This window comes from Protomyctophum parallelum (assembly GCF_964188405.1).
Source record: "Protomyctophum parallelum genome assembly, chromosome: 1".
NCBI lineage: Eukaryota > Metazoa > Chordata > Actinopteri > Myctophiformes > Myctophidae > Protomyctophum > Protomyctophum parallelum.
The window spans coordinates 69,076,309-69,097,613 of record NC_139697.1 but is presented as its reverse complement, the minus strand read 5'-3'; the positions used below and the strand labels follow the sequence as shown (position 1 = coordinate 69,097,613).

Sequence of the window (21,305 nt, the reverse complement as noted above, 5' to 3'; positions counted from 1 at the left end):
GTACAGTACAGTACAGATCTAGATGGACACTGTAAGCAAAACTGATGGCTCATTGATTTCATCTGTGAAACCAAACCATCTGCCTATTAGTTCCAAGTCCATCACACTTTGTACGTCCAAAATGGGAGAGTTCTTGCCAATAGGAGTAATGACGAAGATTCCAATTATCCCACCAGCATATTTGTGAAGTATGCATTCCATTTCCTTTCTTTCCAGGTGGCGGTGTGTGTGTGTGTGTGTGTGTGTGTGTGTGTGTGTGTGTGTGTGCTTTGCAATTATCCTTCACTAATAAGGGGTGAGTCACACAGCAGCCTGAGGCAAAAAACACTCCTCTTTAAGATTGACGTCATATGTTGCCCACCTAACAGCATGATAGCGCACGCACACACACACACACACACACACACAGAGCGCTAATGAGCTTACGTTCCCAGGCCACAGCAGGGTCATCGTTTGACAGCAAACACTGTTGTGCGAAACACACACACACACACACACACACACACACACACGCGCAAAATGCAAAAAATAGGTCATGTTTGTATTATAAAAAAGCCCACAAATGTTTGTATTATAAAACAAGCCCACAACAGCAATATCATACCAATAGTTATTGTTGTTAAACCACTTTAACCCTGTTAAATAAGTAATTTCCGGGTAACGAACACGGTCAAATATTTGTTTTTAAATTAAAATTTCAAAATATATTTAAAAGAAATGCATTATGAGCAGATCTACAAGCTCACTAAACCTGTTGTGAGCTTATGTTGGCTATTTTTCCTATTTGGTGTATAAGGAAATGTATATTGAAGGGCTTAATTATTACTGACCAGCCTTTTGCTAACTATTGCTCATTTGCAAACATACATGCGTGCGAGTACGTACATATACACACAAACCAATTGAGAACATATTCATAGTAAGGCTCTTGTGTTTTGACATGCTAACTGCATTTAGTTGACAAACTGCCATGCATGAACGGCATGTGTCGATGCACACACAAGCGCGTGCATGCATGCATGCATGCATATACATGCCTGTTGCATGTCCACGCTTTTCCGCGAAAAGTGTTGCGCGAGTGTGCACGCCGCCGCACACACGTGCATTTGTGTACAGTAACTGTGAGAGGGGATTGGAAGTACAGTTGGAGTGACGTACAGCCATGCGAAGCAGCGGTCCATTCATGAGTTACACACACTCCCCCCCGCCCTCCCACCCCCACTCTCCCTCTTCATCCTCACTCTCCCCCCTCCTCCTCCTCCCCCGGGGCTGCTAATGTGATACTACAGCCAGACCACGTGGGCTCCTTACCCCCTTTTTCAACCAATCGCCAGCAGATGATTAACGCGCACACACAGACGCTGCACCACCGCCCACTTCCTCATACACACACACACACGCGCGCGCACACACACGTGTTCGTATGTACTCAAGGGCTCTCGCCCCCCCAACTTGGCCTATATGTTATGTGTACCAGACGGACATACCATACGGGTACGCTACGCGCACTACGCAGGAATGCACACAGGGATATTTACACATATAGTTCTACACACTCGTGTGTTGACATACTGTACATACGGACACGTGCACACATGAAGCCATGAGCCATGTTCCTAAGTATGTGACGGCGAGATCACAACAAGCTATTTATTCACAGTGCGACCCACACACACAGACTGACTCAGATGAACGGTTGAGGGGGATGGATGGATGGATTGACGGGACAGACGGATGAGCGAGTGAGTGAGTGAAAGGGTAAATGAATGATGTAATTGGAAAAGGAATAAGGCACTGGCACTGGGTGAGAGGTCGGATGGATGGATGGAAGAACAACAACAGATGCACTCAAATCAAAAATGTGTCTCAGCCTCGCTGACTTGCCTTGTAAACATCCACTGCCTGTAGGTGAGAGAAGATACAGCCTCCAGGGAGAGGAACAGAGAGCTTCAAAGTGAAAACAAGATAACAGTACATGAAGAAAGTGTATGAGAGGGAGGAGAGAGAGAGAGAGAGAGAGAGAGAGAGAGACACAGAGAGAGAGAGATAGAGCTGTTATGCCCCCACACACCATGACTCATCTCCGGTTTCATACCCAGCGGGAGGAAGATTGTGTGTGTGCGTGTGAGCGTGTGCGTGTGCGTCCTCTCCAGTGTGAGTGGTGGTGGGGGGCTGTCACAACTGGGAACATTTAACAAGTCCCCAGACGATTCTGACTTAATTGATTCAAGACTAGAGCCAGCTCAACCACCAAGCACCACAGTGCTATAAAAAAAAAAGGAAAATCAAGATAAATTGCTCAGCCCGCTAATGATTAGGAGTAATAGCCTGAAATAAATAATCTGCTTTTTTTTAAAGCAATTACGAAGAGTAGGTGGCCTAAAGCATGGAGACAAGGCGGAGATGCTGGAGGCACACAGCATTGCATCACATGCTCCAATTACAATCAATTAATTCTCTCCTTTGATATGCATTCCCAGTCCCACTCTCAACATTAGCATCTGCTCCATAAAACCTCTGTTTTTTTTTGTTTTGTTTTTCCACTTGAAAAAGACAAGGTGAGGAGGATGCGCAGTACCAACACAAAATAATAAGATAGTCCCGCCCAGAGAGCAAGACTTTAAGAGGTAAACAGCCACTCCCCCTCTAGTCAGTCAACACGAAGCAGGAATCTAGAGAGAGAGAGAGAGAGAGAGAGAGAGGGGGAGAGAGTGCAGAGAGTGAGAGAGAGAGCGCGAGAGAAGGCAGAGAAGAGTTGCTCGAGTCTAATATGCGAGTGTTCGTGCAGCCTTCCTAAAAGCAAGCAGCACTCTGTCTGTCTCTCGCCAGGGAGGAATCCTACCAAAAATGTGCAACAACCCCCCCCCCCCCCCCCCCCCGCTGACACAGCCAGGCAGGATGCGAAAGTGACGTTCTGACTAAACCGATGCAATTTATGCAAGCGCCACCATCATCAACATGATCAGATCATGACATGACATAATCTCGGCATCCATCCATCATCCATGAGTCATGACGCACTCAATGTGCATGATCTATTCTAGTTGAGAGAAAAATCACACAACTTCATAACCGTCTGAGAGGGGGAAAACATTACATTTATAGAGAGAGAGAGACTGCTGTTCCATTCCATTTGGCCGCTCGCTGCCCTCGGCTACAGTTTGCAACGTGCTTTCTGGTTACATCGTTCGTTGCAAGAAGAACGGACGGACGGAGGCTTGTTACATAAACACAGTCAGAGAGCAATAAGCGAACCAACTGCGCTACGACGTTTCACCAACACAACACTTCACCACCACGTTCCCTTCTGCGTGCGGAGGGAGCTGGAGGCACTACATTACTAAGTTTTACACTAGACACACACACGCACGCCGGGTATTTCCGCATACAACTGAACTAACACACTGGACTCGTTGTGGTTTGACCCACAAACAACACACGCTACTAAACGTACACAGCCTCATTTATACAATTTATGCAATTGCAAAGCTGGTGTTGCACGATATACAGTTCGGTTCCTGACGCGTGGTGAGCTTGTATAATATCTTCAATTTACTGAGCACGACACTGGCACGCAACTAACTAAATGAGGCTTGTCATGTACACACACACACACACACAGCACCTCTGCTCTGCTGGCTGACTGACAACCCGCTTCAAAAGTGCGTGGAAATGCCTCCCCTCTGCTACTACAGCTAGCATGGAAGCTAACAACCCCCAAAACTGTACTTCTGTTCCGTTCCGTCTGTGTATCTCTGCAAGAATCCCCAAACACGCCCTCCCCCCCCTGTCTGTCCCACATTTACAGATAAGATTTTAGATTAGATTTTTTTTTTTTAGATTTTTTTTTAATATATATATATATTTTATTTACCTTGAATCGCAGTCAGTCAGCTTCGAGTCCGACTCGGTCCTGGACGGGTGGTTCGGGGGGGGTGCGATCAGGAGATCATTTGAATCCAACCACATGTAGTTTTTTATAAAGAGTGGATTTGATCAAATATCCTCCAGTGTGTGTGTGTGTGTGTGTGTGTGTGTGTGTGTGTGTGTGTGTGAGAGAGAGCGTGCGTGCGCGCGCGCGCGCGCGTGTGTTAGTGGTGCTACAGCAGCGGGCGAGCCCCCCTGTCTGTCTGTGTGTCTGTCTGTCTGTGTGACTGACTGACTGACTAGAGATCCACGTTGGTGACAGCCCAGGACTGTCCTTCCTTCCGTCCTCCTGGCTGTTGACAGGCAGCGCGTCAGATCTGCAAAGATGAAGAGAAATAATAATCCCAAAGAAAAAAGTAATACCGATAGGGGAGGAGGAGGGGGGTTGAATTTGTGAGTGATTATTTATTATCCCGGCGGCAGCAGCATCGGTGCTGCTGCGATGTGCTGTAATCTGCGAGGTGCGCGGCGCAAGAAGAAGAGAGTGTTCAAATCCAAACACCCATGTCGCATTTCCAAAACAGTCCCCAAAATGTGGTTATAAAATAAATCCGCCAGGGTCTCGATCCTCTCTCTCACTCACTCTCTCTCTCTCTCTCTCTCTCGCTCTGTCTCTCTCGCTACGGCGAGTCAGTTTGTGCTCCTCGATCTTCTTCCAGCGGGAATTAAAGGATGCATTTAATGTCCAAAAGGGATGATGATGAGTCATAAAAATAAATTAAAAAAAAGATGTTGCAAGCTGCTGGTTTTGCACACAGCGTTCCTCCTCCTTAAAAACATCCAGCTCTGCTCTCTCTCCCCGTGTGTGTTGACTTGGCTTTGGTTTGTGCTCCCTCTGCGCCTGCCTGCCTCCTCACCACTTTGCCCGACTGATCTTATTCTGCACAAATGTTCACACACAGTCAGTCAGCTTGCCTGGCAGCCAGGCGGGTCTTCTACTCTGGAGTCTGGAATTAGACCTGGTCTGGGATCCTATCCTGCAGGCTGGAGGCAGTCCTTCTTTTAAAGAAGAAAAAAAAATCAGCTCATATCATTAGGTTGAAAAACTCTTTTGGCGCCATATTTATGGCGTACTTTCAATTCACCAGCATCGCCACCAAAAGCCGCACTTCCTCCTACTGAAATTGTACTCCGTAGTAGAACGGTGATGATGATCACACAAATTAACAGATACGACTATAAACTGACAGCGTCGCGACTGCTTGTCAGCTTGCCTTGTACTACAGTATATCTATTCTTGTTTTGGTAATTGGTAAAGAACACCCTCCCTCCTGAGATGGAGTATAGGAGCCTATAAATTAAAAGCTTTTTTAGAATTACAAGATTACACCGCCTCTGAGAGGAGAGCACGGGGATTGTCAAATAGTCACCTGTTAGTTTAGTTTGGGAGAGAGCTGAGAACATGAACATGATATAGGCTGCCTTCAGTGGAAATTTACGGACAAGAACAGAAGTAGCCAAGTAGGCTATAGTGCTGGTTATTTTCTGTGAGAGATGATTTGTGCTAATTGTGTTGTACTAGGTCTAATAGGTGATTTGTGCTAATTGTGTTGTACTAGGTCTAATAGGATTTTATTTTTTATAATTTTTTTGACCGAAGCAGACTAGCTATGTCGGTCATTATTATTATTAATTTATTTTTAATACATTTATAATTTTTTTTTTTTTTTAAGATATTTTTTTGCGGCTTACGCCTTTTATTGATTTTTTTTAAGGGATAGAAAGTAGGCTGACAGGAAACGGGAGAGAGATGGGGGGATGACATGCGGTAAAGGCCGTGTCGGGTCCGGGAGTCGAACCCGCGGCACACCGCGACTGGATCACCAGTCCGGTGCCCAGACCGTTACGCTACGGCCTGGGCAATACATTTATTATTATTATTATTATTATTATTATTATTATATTAAGATATTAATATCATTATTAATAATATTAATATGAATATTATTTAAGTAGGCCTATGATATGAGAATGTTTCTGATACTGAATAGCCTACCATATACTTAGCCCCGGAATGTGACATGCAGTGCTTTGCAAAAGTCTGCAACTGATGAAACTGATGAAAAATCACTCATGATTTCCTGCAAGAAGAAAACCATATAGACCACACCACAACTTCTTCACTATGTCTCCCAAGCATGGACCAGAGCTTGTCAGTGTCAAATCTATTCAAGTTAATCAGGAGCTTAAACTAAAACAATGGTCATCTACCCTTTTCTCGGATTTCACACCATTGGTTGAAGAAGCATCTCCCTAGGGAGGTCCTCGATGCCCGTCCCACTGGGAGGAGACCTCAGGGCAGACCAAGGCGCAGATGGAGGGATTACATAGACTCACTGGCCTTGGAACGCCTCGGGATCCCCCAGGAGGAAGTTACTAATGTTGCTCTGGAGAGGAATGTCTGGAGCTCTCTGGTGGAGCTGTTGCCTCCGTGACCCAACTATGGATAAGCGGTTGAAGATGGATGGATGGATGAAGGAATCTACATCTGCATCTTCATTATCTTCCCATGTGGAATCTACACTGTAGATTCCACATCTCTACAGGGTATCTCTACAGGACAGAGATACCTGGTATCTCTTGGCAGCACCATGTCCCTCTCTGTCCCTCCCTGTCAAAGAGGTGAAGTCCATGTTCCATGGGTGCATGCGTGTTTGGGTTTTCTTGAGAATCACTGACTGTATTGACCAACTTCTCTCAACATGCCATTGCCAACAGCACCACCGCCACAGTTTGCCATCTGGTTGGTGTACCGACCACCTTGCACAGTGTGTGTATAGGGCTGTCATGATTTAAACTAATAATCATCAACTTAAAAGTTGATGATTATTGTCACACCAATGGTAAATGGTAAATGGTGCATTTATATAGCGCCTTTATCCAAGACGCTTTACATAGATTGTGTATTACATTCACCCATTCACATACACATTCATACACCGATTGTGGCGGAAGCCATGCAAGGTACCAACCAGCACATCGGGAGCAATTTGGGGTTCAGTGTCTTGTCCAAGGACACTTGGATTCTAACCGCCGACCCATGGATCATTGGACAACCTGCTCTACCTCTTGAGCCACAGTCGCCGTTGTGATTAATGAAATAATTGTGTTTATGGCATTGAACACTTGAATACACATCTTATTTCTGTTGCCTTTTAGACTTTGTAATAAAAAATTGCACTGCATGGGCAGATATGACAAAAAAAGCGCAAGTATACACTGAAATAGAATTTAAATAGCGGAAATAGCAGATCTAAGCTTGTAGATCTGCTATTCTGCTAGTCTTTGAACCACATGGGACGGTCCACAATATCATCAAGCAATGATAGAAGCATTGTTCAGATATTGTCAAATCAGACCATCCCCCATATCTGTCCACCTGGGCAAGAACAAACTGGTACAGGAGATAACAATCTTAGACAAAAACAAAAAAAGAGAAAAGCACTTTGAAATAGTTCAGTTCAGTACAAAGGAGGCGAGACAATACCTCCGTTCTCAGACAACTGAAGAAAGTCAAGGTCTCAGAGCAGGTCCTGAGATCATTCCACTCTGCTACCACCCAGAGCACCCTCCGCACGGGGGTCTCTGCTACCACCCAGAGCACCCTCCTGACGGGGGTCTCTGCTACCACCCAGAGCACCCTCCTGACGGGGGTCTCTGCTACCACCCAGAGCACCCTCCTGACGGGGGTCTCTGCTACCACCCAGAGCACCCTCCTGACGGGGGTCTCTGCTACCACCCAGAGCACCCTCCGCACGGGGGTCTCTGCTACCACCCAGAGCACCCTCCTGACGGGGGTCTCTGCTACCACCCAGAGCACCCTCCGCACGGGGGTCTCTGCTACCACCCAGAGCACCCTCCTGACGGGGGTCTCTGCTACCACCCAGAGCACCCTCCGCACGGGGGTCTCTGCTACCACCCAGAGCACCCTCCTGACGGGGGTCTTCACTGAATGGCAATAGCTCTGGCTGACCATGCCATAGGGCAGTATAGTTCTCAAACCTTTTGGACTCAGGGCACTCCGGTAAATAACTTTCTCATCTCATCCACGGCACCCATGAATTACAGTGTTAAGTTTTTTTTAGAATCAACCTCAGTATAGACCTGCTATTATTGGTGTTCAAATTGAAAAAAAACTCACCAAGTACAGTGCAACTCAGGTCTGTTTTTACCAAGTCTACTAGTGGGTCTAAGTGGTTAAACTGAAGTGACATTGATGAATTCCGAATATCATCAAAGAATTCTGAGGCACCCCATGGACTTGCGTCATGGCACCCTAGGGAAACTCTGCCGTATAGAGAGCTCCCTGCTGTGCCTGCAGAACAGATACGACGTATGCGGTGGCTGCAATAATAAGAGGACAAGTGCATGAGTCACATTTATTCAATGGTGTATAAGTACGGCCTATAATGGCATGGAAAGAAACCATATTCAAAATAAAGGGTGGGGAATCTCAAAGGCCCACAGTATGAGAGATAAGGTACTAAGCCCAATGTTAGATAGCGTAAATGAAATCTACAGCCCCTAATATTAATTTAGGTAGTAGTTACTGGCAAAAACAGCTACAACAACTGAGGTGCGCCGTCTGAAGCGGACTTGAGCCACGAAAGGCACTGCCGGATTTGTGGGTCCGACTGTTCCGAGCTCACAGAATTTGACCCGGAGCGAGTAGACATTAGTGGCCAGACATGCGTCCGACCATTCCAAAGTCGCCGGATTGCACCTTGGGCAAGAGTGTTTTGGGGTGACTGTTCTTGTATTCAAGTACTAATAAGAAATAGTCAATAGGAATAGAGAAAGTGTCCCCTCAGGGTTTATGTGTTGATCTTACTTATAATGATAATATTCTTGGTGCCTTGGATCTGGTTTGAAGATAGAAAACAAAGTTTGGCTAATTTAAAAGTTTAATTACATTTTTTTAGAGTAACTATTACTAGGCTGAAAGATAGATGGTGTAGATTTGTAGAATATCATTGTGCCTGATATGAAAATATGTTCATATTCAGTTATGCAGTCTTTGGTTCCTCCCTTGGTCACCAGGTGGGGCCGATGTCTATTTGCGTGTATTTGTATAAAGACATGGCTGCAATCTTTTAACCTAAAGAAGATCCTCAAGGTCAAGGATCAAAGCATTGTATAATAAGTACTCTCTCTCTCTCTCTCTCTCTCTCTCTCTCTCTCTCTCTCTCTCTCTCTCTCTCTCTCTCTCTCTCTCTCTCTCTTTCTTATAAATTGTATAAATTGGTTCACTTTAATAAATTATGCAAATGAATGGGGTTGAACTTTGCTGTCACATCATTGAACATCACCTGAACCTGACCTGAATCAATCAAAACTAATCATTTATTTTAATGCTTCATATATAACTGTACTGTAAATATACCATGAAGACCAATTCTATCAGATAATGTTCTTTGACGCAATTCAGCGTGGAACTGCAACAACCTTCCAACAATGTGGTTCAATAGGATTATAGCATGTGACAGACATTATTAGCAATATTCAGAATCCTATAGGATTCTATAACTTTGGAAAATGAGAGAATGTATAAGAAGAATGACCATTGAGATCATAGGTTTCACTCTCTCCACACGTACAATGAAGACATAGTTGTACAATTCTGTACTGAATCTAATCTAACAACAAATAAATGTTTATATATAACTGGCCCATGACACAAATTAAGTAATTGAACAATTCGAAGACCCATATTATCTAGTGGTGATATAGTCTTTCACAGGTATCAAGAAAATCATTTTCAAATTAATTGTCTTCCTATTAATATGTAATGGGATAGAGTTGATGCAGTCACTAGGCAACCAACATACCCCAACTCTCCAAATCATTGTTCCCTGTCAACTGTCTACTCTACTCTCACAACATAATAATAATAATAATAATAATAATAATAATAGTAATTATAATTAGGTGTACTTGTGCTTGCGTGCGTGCGTGCGAGCGTGCGTATATCATACGTACGTGCGTGCTTAGCTGCTTACCCACACGCAATGATGCCAGGTGCACAAGCGCTCATATCAGCTGTATTAAGTGTCACTCAGTCAGTAAAAGGTGGAGAGCGAGACAGGAGAGAGAGAGACAGACAGACAGACACAGAGACAGAGAGAGAGAGACAGACAGACAGACATAGAGACAGAGAGACAGAGAGAGAGAGACAGACACAGAGACAGAGAGACAGAGAGAGAGAGGGGGGAGCTGCTCTTTTGCACAATGTGAAATGAGACGGTGAAGGACACTGAAGAGGGATCTCCTTGGCACTCATTCAAATGCAACAGCAGCAACTCGCAGTATGCCCGCCGTGCCCCCCATAAGGCAGGTGGGCGAGGTCCCCAGAGAAAACACTTTTAATGTGCCCTAATGTACTGGCCTCGTGGCCATGCAGTGGCTCACTGTATATTAAAAAATAGCTGGTCTAACAAGCTCACAACGTACTTTCTGTGTTCCGTAAGGAAATTGATCCATTAGCAACATAAATCCTAAAAAGATTTATTTGCAAATACTATTTTCTTTGCCCTGGTCTTGATCCAGCCACACACCTGGTATCATAAACCAGGTAACTGAGATAATAATCTTTGGTGTGGTGCCAAGGAATAAAGGCTGAGTATTAGTGCTCCCTTGTCTCTGAAGTCGAAAGATCAAGCCAGAAATCTCCATTTAATTATGGATTATTTTAATAGCCCCATAGAGGGGCAAATTCCAATGCAGCTAATCATGTTCAAAATATAATAAAGTCAGGGCTTGCTATCATTTTAAAAGTACAGCACAAACGTCCACAGCACAAACTGTCCTTAACCGTGTCGCCCATGGTTCCCGACCATTAAACAACACGCATGAGATAACATAAACGATGTAACATAAAGCAACATAAGACCTGGCTACATTCCCCGAACCGCATTCGGCCCATATAGTGAGCGTAAAGAAGTCAGGGGTTACTGTATAGCTGAGTGCGTAGAGAGGCTGCCTGGGAATTGGAAGGTCACTTCACTGGCTCCGCGGCTCGCCCCTCGGTCCGCCCAGTGTCCAAGTGTCCCTGAGCAAGGCACTTAACCCCTAACTGCTCCCTGTGCACTGTATTAATGGCGCCAACTGCTCCTATAATAGTTAGGATGAGTAAATGCAGAGGTCAAATGTCATGTACATTTTGTGCAAGTGTACAGTGACAAATATCCCAACAAAAAGGGGGCTTAAAGTCTTAACATTTTACCCTGGATTTGAACTCGGTGTCCTGCCATTTTGAAGTAAATGGCAGTGAACTGACCACAGATATTAAGCTGTAGGCAAGGTGCCAAGTATTTAACCACCTTACCACCTTATATACTGTTGAACGGGGTCCCACAGGGGTTTATGCTTGGCCCCCCTCTACATCAAATCTCATCAACAACAATAGCCAATCTACGAGTTCACTGCTCAATGCGTTGCAACACATTGTGAGCTTGTAGATCAGCTATTGTATTTTGGTGAAGGTTCCCCTACTTTCACAGAATTTGAATTGCCCTATTATGAGTGACATGCCCAGAATAGGAACGCTCTGCTCAAGTTGTTTAGCATAAGAGTAGAGGGAGAGAGAGGATAGACTGGCGTACCAAGGAGCTGACCAAGGTGAAACACAAACTTGAATAATAAGACATCGACATATAACTGTATAGCCTTGAAGCAAATTATGCTTTTATTCAAGATTAAAAGATCCAGACAAGGATATCCGCTCGTGGCAAAATCTTCCGCAGGGCATTGAAGAAAGTCAGTCGATATTCCTATTCAAGCTTATCACCATAATGTGACTTTGGTTTCTCTATTGATATTGTTCTTAAAATGTCACTAAAATCTTCTCTCCATTTATTGGTCCATAGCTTAAACACATTCTACCGATGTTTCTACTCCCTTGTGTTACTGCCTAATGTTTGCAATTCCTTGTCCATTGTTACTTACTTTATCCACTTTCAACCTGTTGTCCCTAGTATTTTGGGTACAGTGCTTCAGTCAGTAGGCACGACAGGTCCAAGGGTGAACAAAGGTGAGAGTGAATGACTACTGTCCACCGCTGTGAACCGCCAACGGAATAATTACTGCAGGTACACAGGACAGGGAAATGAGGTCAACGTGATGCAGAGTAAGCAGGTTTTCATGATGTGCCCCCTAGTTAAATTTGGTTACATTTCTACATTAACACTGTGATTCTCAACCTGTGGGTCGGGACCCACTGGTGGCCGTGAGGATATTGCAAGTGGGCCCCCGACTAATTGGCAAAACACTTTAAAAAAATGTCATTGTATCTCTGTTCTGTTTTCTGTGTGTAATGTAATGTAATGTATTCTATTGTTGCTTGTTTTAATGTTTTTATTTTTTAAATGTATTTTATTTATTTAGTTGGCGGGTGGACTGCGGATCAAAATTAACATCATTGCTAAGTCTGGTGCATTTACATTTCATTGATATTGTTCATTAATATACTCTCTAAATAAACAAGTAAAGTAAAGTACAAAGTACTGTATGTAAGGCCTAAGTGGTTAACATTCTGAAATGAATTACCATGTTGTTTTGGGGATTGTCCACCTACTAGTGATACCAGTAGTGGAGTGTTAGTTATATTTCTTCAATGACCCTAATGTGAGTGCCAATCACAACTAGACTGTAGAAGGCGAGAATATATTCTCTTGTTAATACTATGAGTCAGGGAGATAAAATAGGAATAGGCTTATGTTGCAACTGGATCCATATGTCAAGCACTGTAGTTTTAATTAGTCTGGCTTCCAAAGTGACTGTCAGATTATAATTAAGTCCCAAGCCTATAATCTTTTATACTACTGAGATACTAAAGTCAATGTAGAGGTCAAGAATAATTCCCAGACTCCTATTCCAAACGACAACACTAAAATCCTTCTAGTAATGATAATGTATGATTCACGTAATCTAAACAATTTCTGTTCTCCCCCAAGCCAGAACATTTTTGTATTCTCCGTTTGTATCAAGTAACTAATAGTGTTTATATAGTTATGCACAGGTTTACAGAAGAAACAGTATTATATCCTACTGTAAAAAGGGATGGACCTTCCAAAAGGAAGGGAGTGCACACTCCAGGGAATAGAGATGGACAACTTACTGCATACAAAATATTATAGCATTATTTATTAGCACAGTGCATTTCTCCGTGAGCTTCGTCAGCACCTGACGAAGCCGTGCTAATAAATAACTTTATGCAGTAAGTTATGTCTATTCCCTGGAGTGTGCAGTCGCTTCCTTATGGAAGGTCCAGCCATCCATATTTTACAGTTTATATGCCTGCTGACTAGACTTGCACCTTCTACAGGGTTTTTGAGTGGTGCAACCACTCCTATAGACAACTATGTGTGTCCCTGCCTGGCTGTGTCCATGGGCCTGAGCACGGAAATATTTTCACCACTAGTAAGTCTCACTGTTGTGCAGCCTAACACACACACACACACACACACACACACACACACACACACGCCAGGGAGGATAGCGTGTACAGTACAGTACAGTACAGTACAGTACAGTACAGTACAGTACAGTACAGTACAGTACAGTACAGTACAGTACAGTACAGTACAGTACAGTACAGTACAGTACAGTACAGTACAGTACCATTCACTTCAGATGGGTCTGATTTTTGGATGTGCAGGAGTCCTCTTTTTCTCTGGTTTGCTACCTTTGTGGGTATATTTATCACACACAACCAGTAGTTTACATTCAAGTGACACCATCTCACTGCCTGTCCCTGAACTTGGCAGATGCCTGGGGCTTGGAATGCCTGGGCCACTACAGTTAAAGGAACTGAGCTCCTTTATTTTATTTTTTATATTTTTTTGAAAGTTTACCGTCTGATTTCATGGCAGACTTTGAATTGCACCTTTTTTATATTGTAAACGAAGCCATCCGTGCGTTAGCATGGGTCGAGACTCAAGGGGGAGTGGTTAACCATGCAGGCTACGAAGGATTTTGACGTCGCTTTTTTGATGTAAAAAAGTAGATAGAGCAGATCATATAATTTATTCATTGGGAGATCTAAAGGTCAGAGGTCTTTTGACGAATGACTGTGAGCTTCAGTTCTTCTCACGACCATATTGCCGAATTATGTGGAAAACGGCAACACAGAACTGCCAAAACTGCAAAAAATGGCGGAACCCATACGAAAACAATAAGGGGTCTTCGTCCCTTCAGGCTTTACCCCAAATAACTTTATTGACATTTTGTCAACCAGTCTGAGCCCTAGCCGACACCAGTGTTGAAAGAAGGGAGACCACCTCCAACCACTGCAGATGTGCCTATTACAGTATATTGTATATTAACATACTCAGATTGTAGCTATAAACTTACATAACAACATAACTACCCTTCGTCACTTTCAGGACTGTGGTGGTAGTACTGTAGGACAGTAGGATTAATCCCTCTTCCTTAGTTCCTTCCTTGGCAGGTCAACAGGACTCAGGCCTTTCCGTGTCTCCCAATTATTCTTTTCCCCTGAGTAAGCATCCAGTGACTCATCAAAAAGGACTGCTCGCTGGAACATAGAGTATTATTTCAGCATCAGTGTATTATCTCGGGCCGAGCGAGAGGGAAAGGACAGGCCTATAAACTTAATGGTTTAGTTCACTCAATAAAGTGCAGACTTGTATGGCTTGGAGGCTACCCAGTGCATAGCGTACTGAAGAGGCCAGCTGATGTTTCATCTGGGGGACTTTGAGAAGAGGATCGAGCGAGTGTGTATTCAATGTGTGTGCATATGAGTCGTGTGCGCGTGTGTGCGTGCCCACGTGCGTGTGTGTGTGTGAGAGAGAGAGAGAGACACTGGCCTGCATTCAGCAGCAATACTTACTTCCTGTGCTATGTGTAAAATAAATGGTGCTTCTTTTGAAAACCTACTGTACTATAGAGTGATGAGTCTATGCTATAGTTGCTCTTTATAGGCATGCGAGCGCCGCGTGTGTGTGTGTGTGTGTGTGTGTGTGTGTGTGTGTGTGTGTGTGTGTGTGTGTGTGTGTTGGTACATCCCTTTGTCATAAAGCAGGCAGACACACGCATGCTGAGGTGAAAGAGGACACAACGTTCTTGTGATGCAAGACCTTCTCTTCTGCATGCATCTGCGTGTGTCTGTGTGTGTGTGTGTGTGTGTGTGTGTGTGTGTGTGTGTGTGTGTGTGTGTGTGTGTGCTCGCACACGTGCGTGCGTGTGTGTGTGCGTGCATGCACGTGCCGTGCACATGGACATGCGTGTACTGTATATGCATGTAATGTATGCATGCGTGCTATCTGATGTTTTGATCTGTCAAATTATCTGAGCTGTGACTGTAACAAAAAGGACCGGTCTGGATTTGACTTAAGCCATTATACGTCATTGTATACGACCTTGTATAGATTACGCCTTATAGTTATAGCCTTTATGAAAATGTATGGACAAAGAACTGCAAACCTTCAGCATTAGTGCGGAAAGTTGAAACATCTGTAGCATATGTGTAAGCTCTGGACTGATAAGTGGAAAGTTTAATCTTTATATCAATATGAGTTTCAGTGCCATTTTAGGAGCAAAACCAGTAGTGCAATTAAAGTCACATTATGGTAATTACTAATTAGTTGCTCATTCAACTTCAATGCAAATGGATTTTCTTCAAGGCACTGCCAAATAATATTCTCACAAGCGTATGTCCTTGTCAGGATCTTGAATATAATGATTACAGGTACACAGTATGTTGCCCTCTTGTTATTGAAGTCATACAAAGGTGTCACGCACTGGAAAATAGTAGATCTACAAGCTCGTAAGTCGTAACACAACACATCTTTTATGTACTGATATAACTGTCAACTGTGAGTGGACGACCAATAAAGCACTACGCTTGTTTACAATATAGGGTCCACCATGTTCAATTCATCATAACATTTAGAGACATACTAAACACTTCTATACTATATGTATTATGACAATAACTGTGCATTATCATTACCTAAAGGGGGTCACTTGTCCTACCAAAGCCTGGACCATCTCTGAAAGAAATAGGCATTCTCATTCTAAAACACCACTTTTGTATAATTTGAATAATTTCCTATTTTTTGTTTTAATCTTAGTTGAATCTCTCTACTTTACCTGTATCTATCCTGTGTTCACCGCTATAGCGGCTGAATTTCCCCAATGGGGCTCAATAAAGGTTTGTCGACCTATATATCAACAAAATAGGTTAGAGCTATTTGTTGTACGCTTTCTGTAGGACGGAGGCTCTCCTTACGTCCTCCCGTTGGGGGCTATCCTCAATGGCAGACGAGTCAGTAGGACACAACAGCATTGATAATGGACAGAAATGTGTGAGGGGAATAACGACTGAATTGGGGAGAAAAAGGGGGTAAGGGTTGAAATTATATAATGTGACGCTGTAGTATGATCCAGTAGGGTGTTAAATTACGAGAAAACTAAAAGTTAGAATATGGAGATAAGAGGTTTATGCCCAAACACCAACAATAATAGTATTAAAATGACAGTGATGCTTTCCTGGACTTAACGCTATGACAACACAGGTCTAATGGGTTGAATGCATATTTTTACAGAACTTATTTCCAAATTTCTTTTTACGTTTGTTTGTATTGGCTCTGCAGTTAAAGATCAGCTTCTGTACAATGACAGCAGCCGTTTCACAACACAGACAGTGTTGTCTCTGTAGGACAGATGTAGATGAATGGACAGAATGATTCTACAGGGATTTGTCTAACCAGGAAAGCCAGCAAAGGTACGACGTCAGATTGTCTCCGTCTCTTGTCTGAAAATGAAATGAGATAAATCACGCCCATGGTGTGTGAAGTAAGCAGAGCTTTTGATGAGTTTATTTACTGCCTTATCACCAACTCCCTAATGCCAGACTCCATTTCTTGTCTCTCTTTGTCTGTCCTTGTATTGTGTGTGTGTGTGTGTGTGTGTGTGTGTGTGTGTGTGTGTGTGTGTGTGTGTGTGTGTGTGTGTGTGTGTGTGTGTGTGTGTGTGTGTGTGTCAAATTGTACAGGTGCAGTTAGAAATGCTTGTGCAATCATTTTGTGCAGGCCACACATCCTTCAACGTTTAGAGGACTTAGAGGACATTTAGTTCATTAAAAAGTGAAAAAGAATATTTTATCTGGAGATAGACAGTATAGTACTCCTTTTCTTAGCTCTTTCTTGTCCTTAGATAAAGAGAGAGAGAAACTGCGTAGGCCTATTGTTTAAAACATGAAACAGTGTTTTAGTTTTATTGCTCAGCTTGCAGATGTGCTCAGCCTGGCTGTCAATCTTGATGCGCCTAAACTATGGTCTCATCACGTGATCAAATAGACTTGACATTGGAAGAAAAAACACACACATAATATTACCCAGCAATTATCACTGCATATCATTCAGTATGTAACGCAAATGTCAAAGAAAGAAAGAAAAAATCTTCTTTTTTAAGGGCATGGGGCATAATAGCATGAAGTGGACAGTTTTTAAATAATGTGAGTTCATCTTTGAAGTTTGAATCATTCACAAGGTCTGTTCTCCACCTATATACAATTGTTATCTATGTTGCTTTTATGACAAATTTGTCTTATTGTCTCCACCAGGCCGAAGGCATAGGGAGAGAGTATGTTAAGCCCTCTGTCCATCCGTCCGTCCGTCCGTCCGTGTGTGCATCCGTCTGTCCGTTACCAGCTAATCTCCGGCACCATTAACCCGGTCGATACCTTTAACCCTCATCCCTAAACTAATTTGCCATTTTTTACTATTTTAAATAGTTCAAATAGCCCTATCTCTATAGTCATATGTTCAAGACGGATATGTCCGCTATTTCATATTCCAACCTAATTGGTGGCAGAGACAAAAGTACCCTGAACAAACTGTCTGTCTGTCTGTCTGTCTGTCTGTCTGTCTGTCTGTCTGTCTGTCTGTCTGTCTGTCTGTCTGTCTGTCTGTCTAATACAACAAAACGTCAACAGCAATGTGAAAAACAATGACAGCAAGTGCTGTCATTGCTAAACACTACAGTTATATTAAAGACAGTGACAGACCAACCCAATAGAGACAGTGACAGCACTAAGGCGCCTGAGGGCGAGAAGCGACCTCGCCCTATAGGGCTGGACTGAGACAAAAAATTTGGCCCGGACATTTTCGTGGAATTTGGCCCAGACTGGCCCACCTCAACCAGTGTGCAAATACTCTACTGACTTTTCGTGTCGAGGCACATACAAATACTTGAAATACGAGCCCGTAACACCACCACATTTACAGTACAACATAAATGATACACAACCAACAGACAACTAATTTAACATTTGGCCCAGAGGGTCGGCCCACCAGAGGGTTGGCCCACCAGGCATATGCCTGGTATGTCCTGTGGCCAATCCAGGCCTGGGTCACGTGCACGCATCCACCTCGTTGACGGCAGACTGCTGAGCGAGCGCTGGCGCTTTGGCATGGGGGGGTCAGACCAACATGGAATGAATTCTGTACTGGCCATATAAGGAGCATGTCTTGAGTGTACTGTACAGGATTTGATGAGGTCAGATCAACATATGGAATGTCAGAACAGGTCAGCTCCATACAGTATAATGGAGATCTAAGGGTGGTAGCGGGGACATTCTCTTGACTGTCATCAGGTTTGATGAGGGCCCAGGTAGGGAGGGGCCAAAATCTTCGGGCCTGTTGAGAACTCCAGTTTTTTTCGGCTGCGGCTGCACTAATAACTTTGGGGGAGGCCCGTCTAGAGTTTGAATGGACAGGTATCAGTCAAAAGGGAGACATCGAAGAAGAAGGATGGATGGGGAAGGATCAGAACAGGTTCTGACATATATCCATATATGGAGATCTAAGGGTTTGAGGCTTGAGGTCAGATGTAGTTGCTGGCCAATATTGATGACATCAGAGATCTCCATATATGGGCTTAACTGCGACAGCAGATATCCATCCCTGATGTCACGTGATGTCACAATGACCTGGGCACCATATAGACCTATGGGGGCTTGCCTGGGTTGACCAACCGACCAACCAACACACACACACACTGATGGAAAATGCTAAATTTCATAACCTGCGGTCGCAGTTAACATTACATAGCTAATATTCCTTGAGGTATTGATATTTCACATGAATGTTCTATATTTGTATCTATTACTTATTTACTTTAGATGTATACGCTTTTAAACGTGTTAATTGAGATACACCAAACTTGGTACAAAGTACAAACACTGGTCAGGGTTCTGCCATCAAAATAGTCACACCAGGGTCATGTCAGAGGCCTAAAACCCTGCTAATTGCAGCAGTGTTTAACACTTTAAATAGCCATAAGTCGGTGACCATTGCTTTGATCAGCTGAAAATCTAGTACTGTACATTATATAACTGCAGTTGTCTCTCTCTTTCTGTGTGTGTGTGTGTGTGTGTGTGTGTGTGTGTGTGTGTGTGTGTGTGTGTGTGTGTGTGTGTGTGTGTGTGTGTGTGTGTGTGTGTGTGTGCGGTACCTGTATGTATGGCCTGGTGTGCAGTTCCACAGGTTGACCACGGGGTGGCAGTGTGGTGAAACATGCCGGCTTGAAATGTCAGGTTCCTGTCTCGCTTTGTTGTCAGGCAGGAAGTCGTTTTCCTGATTTCCTCTACTACTAATAGTTCCTTTTCGTCCATGCTCGTCTGGCGGTGTTTTGTTTGCACAAAGAAAAACAAACATGGGCGACTTGGATATCCAGGAGTTCATCCAGCAGAACAGAGCGCTGGCCGACCAGGTCGAAACGTACCGCGGTGTTTCAGAGAGCGAGAAGCACTGGGACGCCAGGAGGGAGTTTCTGCTGCGGAACATCAACGACTATGAAGACCCTCACATGGATCACCTGCTGGCTCTGTCCATGGTGTGGGCCAACAACGTGTTTCTGGGCTGTCGGTGAGGAAACTTAACAAGAACGCCGAAAGAAAAAAGATAAAAAGATAATCTACACAAGCTAACAGCCTAACACACGTACAAAGGCTTGTAGATCTTTGCAGCCAAGCACAGTCGTACTACTGCTGATCCTTATTATTATGTTGTCAGTCTGTTGTCTCCCTCTACCGATGAAGAGGGGTAATTCCCGAACTACAAGAAAAACAGTTTTTACTGGACAAAAGACAACAGACAAACAAAACACTGCTATAGTAGTGCCAGTACAAGCACATTGCACAACTATACAATGAATGTACAATGATAGCCGTTATCATTTGTTATGTCTTCTGTCCTGGCCAGAAAGTTGGGGGTAAATTATCTTATCAAACCACTGTGAAGATCTGCGATCATACAGATTATTACATACTCGACCATACAGATTGGTTTAAATAACCTTACTCATTGTCTCATACACCAACTAAACTAAATCGTACTGGATGTGTTGTGCAGTGCTCCCCCTCAGCAATCCGTCTTCCAAGGTTCTGCTGTGCATTGAAAAGGGGACACCCTCAGTCTGGCTCATAAAAAAACAATTAGCCAGTCAAATCCAATCTACTAATTCATTGGATTAAGTTATGTTTTGCAGCTTGAAGAACTACAAGGGGAGAGTGAGACCAACATTTACATTGTGTTTAATTGTCTAATGTTTAATTTAATTGTCGTTATGTTTAATGTTTCCATGCAGTTACAGCACTGAGCTGCTGGAGAAAGTGACAGAGATGGCTGAGGGTATTGTGGTGGTCGACGCACCGATCTTCAAAACCAGAGATGAGATTATGAAGAAACAACAGGTAAAATGTTTGTGTATATATATATATATATATATATACTTTTTTAAGTTGCCATACTCCTTTGGAAACGGATGTCTAATCCACTGGTTATTTTGGCTATTTTCACTACTATTTTATGTAACTTATTCATGAAAACACTAATAGTAAAAATAAATAAAAAGTGTCACCTAAGCTTTGGAAACTTCTAAGGTCTAATCAATACCTCTCTTACTTCACAGGGGCGGTGACCGAGCAGAAACAAGGACCATACCTCTGTTAATCACACATTTTTGTTTTATAAGTGATGTTGAATGTGTAAGTGTTATGGTTTTTAGATGTGTAATGTTTTTCCTTTTTTTTACCATGATAGAGGCACTGTCCTGTGTATGCTTTTTTTTAAATGTGTTTTCGTCAACTCTTCATTAAAAGGCATGGTTTTGAGTTTATTTGTGCCAATATTAGAATCGATCCGTAGCTATACATACAAGTTATTATAAATAATCACAAGTTGCATGCGCATGTATTTTGCAAGAGTATGTGCTGCCCAGTTTCGGCATCCGGAAGCAGAACCAACAATGAGTAATCTGAATTGGTTCCATTGGGAACCGTATCCAGGACTGGTTTACCACACTGTCGACGTCCTGTCTGCTATGTAATTACAATACCGGTGGTTCTCCTTTCT

General features: G+C 43.3%; 2 protein-coding genes across 2 annotated transcripts in view; one reads left to right on the top strand and one right to left on the bottom strand.

Annotated features, from left to right (window-relative positions):
• LOC310854687 (E3 ubiquitin-protein ligase Jade-2-like) overlaps window positions 1-4,915 on the bottom strand; it is a gene marked incomplete at its 3' end in the record, with an annotated part of 81,314 nt that extends 76,399 nt beyond the window's left edge. The window contains exon 1 of the mRNA XM_083759362.1: window positions 3,875-4,915. The remainder of the gene's footprint in view (window positions 1-3,874) is intronic.
• A 14,630-nt stretch (window positions 4,916-19,545) lies between these two features.
• Window positions 19,546-21,067, top strand: cdkn2aipnl (CDKN2A interacting protein N-terminal like). Its single transcript, XM_083769393.1, has 3 exons — window positions 19,546-19,817; window positions 20,539-20,644; window positions 20,863-21,067. Exons 1-3 carry the CDS (start codon window positions 19,606-19,608, stop codon window positions 20,869-20,871), a joined length of 327 nt encoding a protein of 108 aa, XP_083625519.1. The 5' UTR covers window positions 19,546-19,605; the 3' UTR covers window positions 20,872-21,067.
• Window positions 21,068-21,305: the final 238 nt, after the last annotated feature.